Source organism: Leiobunum rupestre, chromosome 5 (genome assembly GCF_980474605.1).
Source record: "Leiobunum rupestre chromosome 5, qqLeiRupe1.1.hap1, whole genome shotgun sequence".
Classification (NCBI taxonomy): domain Eukaryota; kingdom Metazoa; phylum Arthropoda; class Arachnida; order Opiliones; family Sclerosomatidae; genus Leiobunum; species Leiobunum rupestre.
The window spans coordinates 13,031,860-13,042,447 of record NC_143388.1 but is presented as its reverse complement, the minus strand read 5'-3'; the positions used below and the strand labels follow the sequence as shown (position 1 = coordinate 13,042,447).

The following is a 10,588-nucleotide window of genomic DNA, read 5'->3' as shown; positions in this document are numbered from 1 at the left end:
TTTTTAAATGAAATTGTTTCCCAATTAATGCTAATTTAACGAGAAATCTATTTAATTAGAATTTCTTTTGCTACTTTATTTATTCAAACTTTCAATTAGAATTTAATATATTGTTAACTTATCTTAGAAATAGCACAGACCTGTCTAACTCGTGTCATGGATTTTAGATTAAAAAATGAGTAAAACAATATTTAAAAATAAAATATAACGATTTGAATAGTTTTAGAAATGAACTTTATTTACAATACACAAAATTAAAAAAAACCTCCAGCAAAACGAAATAAAGCCAAAACAATGCAAATCGCATTAATTGAATATATACAATATTGACAGTAATTTTGTGGACTAAATAAATTAAGTCCAAAACGCGAACGGATGCACTTTAAATTAAGCCTATACTTTTTGACAACTATTAAAATTCATTTTCGTATCATGCACATTTATAAGTCTTTCGAAATATTTAATTTATATCACTTTGGCAAATTTGTTTAAACGCGTTCACTATCACTTGGCGATTTTGATGATGGAGTTAATAGTTTCCTCGTCTGAATAGTCTGTTCAGTGAAATCGAAGCACTCGCGGGAACATTTAACAAGTGCATTGTTCGGAATCCGATCCCAGAATGGGTTTGATGGAGAGTAACAAGGGCGAAGTCGCGTCTTGGTGGTTGGGGGACGTCATTAAGCCTTGGCTGGACATGGCGTGCAAATGTTGCACTTGCGCGTGCAGCATCTCTTTGGAATCTTTGTTGCGCATCATTTCTTCGCGTTTTTTGTTCTGTTTGCGTTCTTTGGCCCTTCGGTTTTGGAACCAGATTTTCACTTGTCTTTCCGACAGCGCCAGTAATTGCGCCAGTTCCCCTTTGCGTCGGATGGTGATGTAGCGGCTGTAATGGAACTCTTTCTCCAATTCCAATCGTTGCAAGTCCGTGTACACCACTCGGTATTTGTCTTTGGTTCGTGTTTTTCCTGCAAATAAGTAATTAATCATTATTATTGAGCTAATAGGCATTGAAATTAGAGATATTTATTATAAAGTTATGTGACCCTATTTAAAGGGAGTATATTTTATAATACTTCTTGGATAGGCTTACACGAGGCTCCACCTAAAGCGAGGGGCTGATCACTCCCCGTAATCGGGGAAAACCCCTGTAGCTTTGACTGCACTAAAATGATTACGTTAGTGAGTACAGATTTAGCACTATACCAAAGGCTGTATTCATTTTCATATTTATGTAATCGGTGTACAGATTTTCAGAGAGTGGTTAGCCCCTCGACCTAAAGCCACTATTATATAATATAATATAATCAGCTAGGCTAATACCCAAGGCACCACCTTAGGCCTAAGTCATCAAGCGACTTTTAAAGCCCTTAATTTAGGTGGCCGGGTTACAATGCGTAGGAGGGGGGTGGCCTTTAATGCCTTTAATTCGGGTAGCCTGATAATACAGCGTAGCAGGTTTGGTGTAACTAGGGGCGACTGTCGGTAGTTACATTTTGTAGTGCCGCTCAGGAGATTTTTAGACTTACATTCCCTTTAACGAAACTAGGCTGATTTTAGTTTCGAGTTTTAACTCTCTGTAAGTGCTTAAAGGTTTTTGTAATTTTCTTTAAATGATAACACCTAATTTTACCATTCTGACGCCAGGTTTATTGGTAATTAATACTAGTTACGTTAAAACCAGTCGTAGTACGTCTTAGCAGATGATTTTTTGACTTAGTATATACTCTCTTTAACAGTTTTCGAATCTACTATCTTCGTTCATTGTGAAAATCTTTATAGATTCTCTAGAGTTCATACATTTCATCATTTTAAAAGTATTAAATTAAAACACATTAGACTTTTCATTAAAATTCTGAAATTCCAAAAATTATAATTTAAAGTGAAGATATATTAACATGATTAATAACTCAAATTCGAGAAAAACCAACTGTAATGCTGCTGGTAACTTAAAAATTGATTTCCTGACTGGTTATTTTATAGTTTTGATACTTTTTAATTGGAATTCTAAATATTTCGTTTCTGAGTAACCAAAGAAATTGATTAAGAAACGATGACCAGTATTAAATCTTGGACAAATAAAGTACTGGAGTAGAATCTAGATTACGTTCTTGGTACTTTCAGAGCAGCGCCACGGTGTCTGATATTGGAAACATTTCAACCCCAAATATCAAAGGGGAACGGTCAAGCTTTAACCAGTTAGATAGCCCTATAGCCCATTAAAAACTAAAATTTATATCGAGTGGTTAATTTTTAATAAAATATAGAAATTTCGGTAAGTCGAAAAGCGCGCGTCCGCCGCGACACCTGGTGAGAAGTCGGTGAGACAGAAAAACAACGTAAAAGCGCGCGCTGCTGAAGACGTAAATTTTTTGTTTTGCACGCGCGGCGCGTTCCAGTTGTAAGAAACTTAAAGGCCTAGGTTTTTTTCTGCCTGTCCCCCTTTAAATTAACTTAGTGGAGCACAAATACCCTGGTGGTAGGCCAACCGCTGAACATGTTGGCCTAATTTAAAGGGGGACAGGCAGAAGAAAACCTAGGCCTTTAAGCCTAAATTGCGCTATTTTAAAAGTTAGGATAGTTCGCAAATCGCTCTTACGGGGTTAGGGGTGCTGGCGGCAGCCCCTAAGATGGCGGCGAAAATTCAAACCCAAACAACCGGCGTTATTTTCCGTTTCAACTTTTTCGACCAAAAGCAATTTTTTCAAGACAAAAAAAGGTACGTGTTAGTATATTGAACGTCTTGTTAATCTTTTGATACGGAAATAAGGCCATATTTGGAAAAGCTTGGCCGTTCCCCTTTAAACGCAATATAATCGACCTTTGTTAGGTTCAATATCGTTACGTCGTCATATAATGTGTATATTCACGTGTTTTATATTTCGCAATTATCTCGGTAGGTGCGCTGTTGAGCGATACAATTTGAATAAACTCGTGTTTCCCCGCTTTTTAAGAATTTGTGGGGAAACGTTTCGCGATTCTCGCGGTAGGTGCGCTGGTGAGCGATACAATTTGAATAAACTCGTGTTTCCCCGCTTTTTTAGAATTTGTGGGGAAACGTTTCGCGATTCCCACGGTAGGTGCGCTGGTGAGCGATACAATTGGAATCAACTCGTGTTTCCCACTTTTTTAGAATTTGTGGGGAAACATTTCGCAATTATCTCGGTAGGTGCGCCGGTGGTTTGCTACAATTTGAATGGGTTTTTTTACTTATGATTCGCGTCCATTAGTTTATTTGTCCAAGATTAAATTTATTTTCTCGTAATACAGCTGTCAAAATGATTTTCTATTTTTGGATAAAATAAACATGTAATAATTCCGCAACGGGGAATTGAAAAGTAAGGCTTGGGCGACGTATCTCTAATCAGATAGGCTTCTAACGATGGGGAACAACCGTCTATTTGCCGAAAGCTTAAAGGGGGCTTACGACGCCGAATGGAACAAAGGTTTTCGGCTCAGTTTGCGACTGTATGGGGTGATAATTTCTCGGCGACTTCAGACGAAGTGTTGGCGTAACGTCGGTGCCTGTACCCGCGGACAAAGAAACTTTTCGCGACATCGAAAGATTCGTTTTATCTCAATCGAGTATACGTGCGAGTTTAACGGAAGCGCTTGAAAGGAAGCCGCCTGCCTCGCCGGGATTAACACGCAACCGGATCCGATAAGACGTCGCTAATCCCCGGCAAATAGTGATCACATTATTTCATTATTGGCACGTTACATTTCTCGAAAATCAATATATTGTTTTCAGAGTCAATTCAATCCTTATGTTAATTTTGTTCAATCAGATCTCAGTATTGTGATATATGGACTTTCTGGCCTGGAAAATTCAGACATATCTGACTTGATAATAAAAGAAGACTTTAAAGGACCTCGAGCCGATTTTTAATAATAATAATAATAATAATAATCAGCTAGGCTAATACCCAAGTCACCACCTTAAGCTTAAGTCATCTAGCAACTTGTAATACCATTAATTCAGGTGCGAGGGGTCCAACATTTGCCAATTTTGCGTACGGGATTTTGAATTTCAAAGTGATTTCAGAGATCAGAAATTCATTTTGGAATTTCAAAGTGATTTCAGAGATCAGAAATTCATTTTGGAATTTCAAAGTGATTTCAGAGATCAGAAATTCATTTTGAGATTTCAAAATTATTTCAGAGATCAGAAATTCATTTTGAGATTTCAAAATTATTTCAGAGATCAGAAATTCATTTTGAGATTTCAAAATTATTTCAGAGATCAGAAATTCATTTTGAGATTTCAAAATTATTTCAGAGATCAGAAATTCATTTTGAGATTTCAAAATTATTTCAGAGATCAGAAATTCATTTTGGAATTTCAAAGTGATTTCAGAGATCAGAAATTCATTTTGAGATTTCAAAATTATTGCAGAGATCAGAAATTCATTTTGAGATTTCAAAATTATTGCAGAGATCAGAAATTCATTTTGAGATTTCAAAGTGATTTCAGAGATCAGAAATTCATTTTGAGATTTCAAAGATATTTCAGCAATCAGAAATTCATTTTGAGATTTCAAAGTGATTGCAGAGATCAGAAATTCATTTTGAGATTTCAAAGTGATTTCAGAGATCAGAAATTCATTTTGAGATTTCAAAGATATTTCAGCGATCAGAAATTCATTTTGAGATTTCAAAGATATTTCAGAGATCAGAAATTCATTTTGAGATTTCAGAGGACGACTTTTGTCTTGATTTTATTTTGATTTGGATATTACGGAACTGATTTTCGCCCAGATTTCAGGATTTTCGAATTGATTTAAAGATTTCTAAATTATTTTTTCTCTATCTAGAGGGATACGGGATTTATACGAATGTCGGACCACTTGTAATTGCGTTAGGTCCCCCAAATCAAACTGCGCCTAAGGTACTTTTGAAGAATAAATTTATAGTTTTTGGTAAAATTAAAATGATAAGTAAAATTATATTTTCATTAGGATGCTAATATATAATTCCAAAATTTAACATGAAAGGGAAAATCTTAAATAACACGAACAAGATCAACCGTATAAAGACCAAATTAATTTTATTCTGGTATAAAATTAGCAGTTTTTCAGCCAACATAATAATAATCCACTAGGCTATACCCAAGGCACCACCTTAGGCCTAAGTCATCAAGCGACTTTTAAAGCCATTAATTCCGGTGACCGGGTTACGTAGGCAGTCCTACCAAATAATTTGGCCAATGTACCTCGTTTAAACCAAAACAAGGCTTAGTTTTGTAAAGCTTCTTTAACTTTCTCCATCTCCGCATTATCAAATTCGGAATCGTAGTATTTTTATGGTCTTGATAAAGCGTGAGAATCAAAATATAATTGTATTAATAGAAGGCATGCAGAACGTTAAAAAAATAACAATACCATCTTTTCCTGTCCCTAACTTTTTCTTCCAATTGTGCCAAGTTGGTTCGCCTTGTACCAGAGATGTTACGCGCGGGTTCCCTAAAAATATGAACATGTAGTACGCAGCTTTTACCCCTCGACACGCTTTGCTAGAGAACAGTCGCTATAGAAGGAAGAGGATAGAGATAGAGACAAGGCCATGGAGGCGCGACCGATTGTCGCTGGTCGTGTCTTCTCGCGTCCCGTCGCGCGATCTCCGAATTTCTCGGAAGGACACCACCCCTGACGGAACAAAAGCTCAAAGGAAATATTCGAGGCACCGAAAATGGAGAGGAAGACAACCCCCCAGGCCCAGTTTTATGGCTATCGAAAAGTCAACGTCGAAAAGTCGCTTCTTTGTCAGACCGCGCTCTCCAGAAATCTCGCGGCGACCGCGACCGACCGGTTGAGGGCCATCGTGGCGCCCTGCTTTCATTAAAAGTGTGAAATTCGTCCGCTTTTGGATCGTGGTCCTCGGCCCCCCTTTCGCTATCTCTTGCCCTTAGCGGGCCTTTGCCCCCATCCCCCTCGTGGGAAAGGCAAGGTCAGGTGCGCGCTGACTTTTTCGGGGGTTTCAGCGAGAAGCCCGGGATCACTTTAATGGTTTTTTCTTTTGTGACCCGACACGCTAATGAATGGTGCCCGCGCGATGATTGGGGAGAACTGCGGGTTGAAAAGGGCAAAAGGGAAAGGAAGATATGAAGTTTGAGAAATTATCGTTATCTGCCATTCTCCTACTGTCCGAAATCGCTTTCGGAGGATTTATCTGTTTTGGGAGCCACCTGTAAAACTGCCAGGTTTCTAGAGTTATGATTTTTGAGGACGCTAATTGGGATGTCGGCTCGTCATAGGTATCTCTTTGATATTTGAACGATGCTTTTTAACCCCTTAGGTACCCACGCAATTTATTAGGGATTTTTTGAAAGCATCCACTTGTTAATTTTATTTTATTTTTGAACATCGATCTAAAGATAATGGTCTTGCGAAAATGATACTCTATAAGTGTCTCATCTCAATAGTCTTAGTCGATATCTACCCCGCAAAATTTTCGTTTTGAAAACGAAAATATTTGAGATAGTTGGCCGTTTTCGATCTATCGAAATCTGGCAGGCAAGGCTGCCTTCCGGCCTGTATCTCCATACCGAAAATGGCCGACGATTACTAAACTGATCGGCGACATTTTTAACCGTTATTTTGAATTATCGACTAAGACTATGTTTGAATTAGTTGATTTCCGATCAATAGCACGCGATAGTTTTTACTATTTTGCCCCATCTTAAATCAAGAGTTCCATGTATGTATAATTAATGGTATTGTTCTTATAATAAAAATAATAATAATAATCAGCTAGGCTAAAACCCAAGGCCTCAACGTTTAATTTAGAAACATGGGAATTTTAAGAATTTATGCAATATGCGAAATAACTTTTTTATATTTTAAGAGACTATGCACGTGCGATCAATCAAATATGAAATAATTATTTGGCTCGATTTGATTTCAAACTTTCGTTTCTTCGACTATATGATTTTCCAAAACCTCGCAGAATAAATATTAAAATTTACTACATAGAAAATTTCGACCTATAAGGAAATATATACTTTAAGGGTTATTTTCTATAAAACTGTATAGCTTCGTGAATTTAGGAATTTATTATACAGGGTGTTTTAAATGTTTATGCAAAAATGTTAGGGAGTTGTAGGACGTGAGTTGAGAAGTATGCCTGTTTTTTCCCATTTTCCTACGATGAGTTAAAAGAGCGCCTGAGAGCTTCAAAGTGTGGCCTACTAGCCTCTAGAAGTAAGCTGCAACAACGCCAAACCAAGCAGCAGGGACTTTAAATACTGTAGAAGTTTACTTTTTTACGCTGGTTTCTAGATTTGTTTACAAAATACTTTTTTACCTATCACACGAACCCAAACCTTAATGTTGGAGTTTCCCTGCTGCTTGGTTTTGCGCTTGTTGCAGCCTTCTTCCAGGGGCTAGTAGGCCACACTTTGAAGTTCTCTAGCGCTCTTTTAAAGGCCGACTACATTGTTATTCGGTTTACTCTGTATTTCACTGGAAGTTGGCTGCTTGCATAGCACATGTGTCTTGCAGCGAGCCAGCTTCCAGTGAAATACAGAGTAAACCGAATAACTATGTAGTCGGCCTTTAACTCATCGTAGGAAAATGGGAAAAAACAGGCATACTTCTCAACTCACCAGGGTTACAACTCCTTAAAATTTTTACATCACCTTTTGAAACACCTTGTATAGAAAATTTCGACCTAATAAAACAATATAGCTTCGTGAATTTAGGAATTAATTATACACTAAATATAACTTTTGCAACGTCCTCACGTAACTTTACGTCTAAAGAGGCTAATTATTAAGAAATAGGAAATATAGTTTTTCAAGAAGGAAATGTTATAGCGTAAGCCAACAGCTTATTTGGAAGGTGTTGTAAATAAAACTTGGAAAAGAGTCAACACGGAAGTCTTACGAAGAGAAATGAGTTTGCAATATACGCACCAGGATTTGGGGTCGATTGATAGGCTGCTTTCTTCATCCACTCGTAAGGGCTGCGGGCTTGTTGGGGCCTCGGCGCGTTCCTGCTGGAGCCGGGGGAGTCCGGGCCGTGTTGGTGGGCCTGGCCCAGCCCGGGCGATTCGGAGCCGCTGGGCACTCCGTCGCTGCTGTGGGCGACTCCGGAGTCGGGACTCGGCTGGTTCGTAACTCCGACGTGATGCGCGTTCAAGGTCAACGACGAGACGTCGGGGAAAAGGAACTGGGAACCTGAACTGGTTGGTGTTTGGTAGTCTAGAACTTGAGGCGACGAATTTCCGTTGTGGCGGTAATGAGGTAGACTAGGATGACCGTAGTTGTACAACGACGGCGCCGTTGCCGAGACGTGAGCGTGAGGCGGGCCGTGAGTGACCACACCTGGACTCAAGGAACCGTGCGGCGGTGAGGTGGAGGGCTGAGGAGACCAGTCGTCGTAACCACCATTACCGCCTCTGGCGCACGATGGGTACATGGTGGCGGCGGCCGAGGTGTGCCAATTCAGGCTTGACTGCAAATCCGAGCCGAGTCCAGTTTCGTTGACGGTGCTGGACGGCATGGTTGACCCGGAAGCGTAACCTTGTTGGCTCACTCCGTAAGGATACTGGAAGTTGAAAACTTGCGGCGGGGCCAAATGGTGGCGGGTGTTGGAGCTTGGAGTGAACATGTTTCGATGATGATGGTTTTGCACCAAAACCATATTAAAAGTCCGCGCTTCTGTTGAAGGAACGAGTTTGAACCCGGAGATCCGATAGTGTCTTTCGTTTTACGTCATACCGGGGAATTCAATCAGCGGATTAATCGAAATGGGTCGTTAAAGTATAACTCTTTTATAGCCCTTTAACGCGTTTTCGAGTGGTTGGGATTTGCTAAAAGGAGAGATGTTTTGAAGGAAACAGCGTCTTGACAACGACGCTACTCGCGAAGATAACCAGATCTGAAAGAAGGGCCCCATTTTTGCGTCGATGGGACGGCCGACTCTCGCGATGTAGGCATTGTGGGGCCACGCCCTTCCCCTCTCTCCATTGGCGGATGCTTCTTTCGTCGGCTCCTCCCGGACTGTCTGCTCTCAGCCGCGGATGGAGATGTCAAACGCGCGTGTGCATTGGCGATCGAAGCTACTCCGTAACGTACACTCCCTTTACGGTTTGAAGTTAGGGTCGAACGCGGGACTGATTTCTTATGGAATTGCGAAGTGTGGGAAAATGTTCTTCATTTCTTAAATCCAAGAGGGATTGACATAATTTATACGTAATTAATTTTAATTAAACAAAATTAAATTACAGTTCAATTAATTAATGTAGATTATGATGATAATTAACGAAATTATTTAGGATATATTATCGTATATCAAAGACTGCCGCGCGCTTACATTTTAAGTGCTTTCTCAATTTGAGGGTCTTTCATATGTTGGTGACGATCTTTGATCCTAGACATTTTTACTTCTAAGTACCGATACTTAGCCGCTAATTCCGAAAGAACTGCGTGTAAAGTAGGCGAATTTTAAGTTTTATTTAAATCTCATGAAGTTGTTAATTATATGTTTATGCCATAGTTGTGTAAAGTTTTATTTAAATCTCATGAAGTAGTTAATTATAAGTTTATCCCATAGTTGTGTAAAGTTTTATTTAAATCTCATTAAGAAGTTTATAATAAGTATATCCCAAAGTTTTGTTAAGTTTTATTTAAATCTCATTCAGAAGTTAATTATAAGTTTATTTATTATTATATTTATTTTACATCAAAAACGGTTTGCAAACCTTTTAGGCTATTGCGTAGTAAATGCTGGTAAGCCCATTTGCGTTAGGAAATTCAATGAAATGTCTTATAACTTATTAATTATTGTTTTGCATCGAATCACTTTGGCATCAAGAAATTACCCTCTATATGTATGTTAAATTGGGCTTGAATTTGAATAGGTGTGTTTCCTCTATGGTAAAAATCTTCGTCATGTTGATTACTTCTAATTATCAATTGAAAAATAGGAAAGTTTAATATCAGAGTTCACCAAGGCGCAAAATTGCATAAAATGTTAAAGGTTGTGTAATTAAATATTTTTAGTTTTAATTAAATTTTGTGCAATAAAAAAATCGTTGTTTTTATTTTTTATTGGTAATTTTTGCGCAAGTTGCTAGATTATAATTTCGATTAAACTTTGCAACGTGTTTCTCAACGAGGTTTGCATGTTGGTCTAACACGCGTTTTTATCTAAGAAAGTATTTTAGTAAATTATAATGGCCAAATAGTAGTATTTAAACATTTTTATATTTTATTAGTAAAAACAATTTTTGATTGATTTTTCCAAAACGAACAGTTTGCTTCAACAGAATCATCATCTTTACAATTCTAAATTGTACGTTGTTGAAGACAAGCCTCGTAATCAGCTATTCAAATTACGAAACGTTTGTCGTATAGGCTTAACCGATTAGAGTCAAATTTGTGAACGTAACTAGATATAAGAACTGTGTTGTAAAGGAATTAAAAGTCTTAACTCACCAACCGAGGTCTGAGATATTTTGTGTTAAATGGCAGGTATATGAGAACTTATGACCATGTGAAAAATAATGAAGTACCTCAACCAGCGCGCGTGGAATACACATTAATTTCTTGAGATTATTTTATGCCATGTGCATGTGCTGATTGTCT

At 38.3% G+C, this 10,588-nt stretch overlaps 1 protein-coding gene across 1 annotated transcript; it reads right to left on the bottom strand.

Moving 5' to 3' along the window:
- Positions 1–283: 283 nt before the first annotated feature.
- Positions 284–9,152, bottom strand: cad (caudal type homeobox). The gene is made up of 2 exons (XM_090174684.1): positions 7,913–9,152; positions 284–968 (listed from the first exon to the last, which is right to left on the bottom strand). Exons 1-2 carry the CDS (start codon positions 8,640–8,642, stop codon positions 589–591), a joined length of 1,110 nt encoding a protein of 369 aa, XP_090030810.1. The 5' UTR covers positions 8,643–9,152; the 3' UTR covers positions 284–588.
- Positions 9,153–10,588: the final 1,436 nt, after the last annotated feature.

Bases quoted from the DNA above. Each gene is read 5' to 3' on its own strand.
- cad (XM_090174684.1), bottom strand. From the start codon at position 8,642: ATGGTTTTGGTGCAAAACCATCATCATCGAAACATGTTCACTCCAAGC. The intron at 969-7,912 runs GTGCGTATATTG...ACTTATTTGCAG, and splicing joins TCAATCGACCCCAAATCCTG to GAAAAACACGAACCAAAGAC.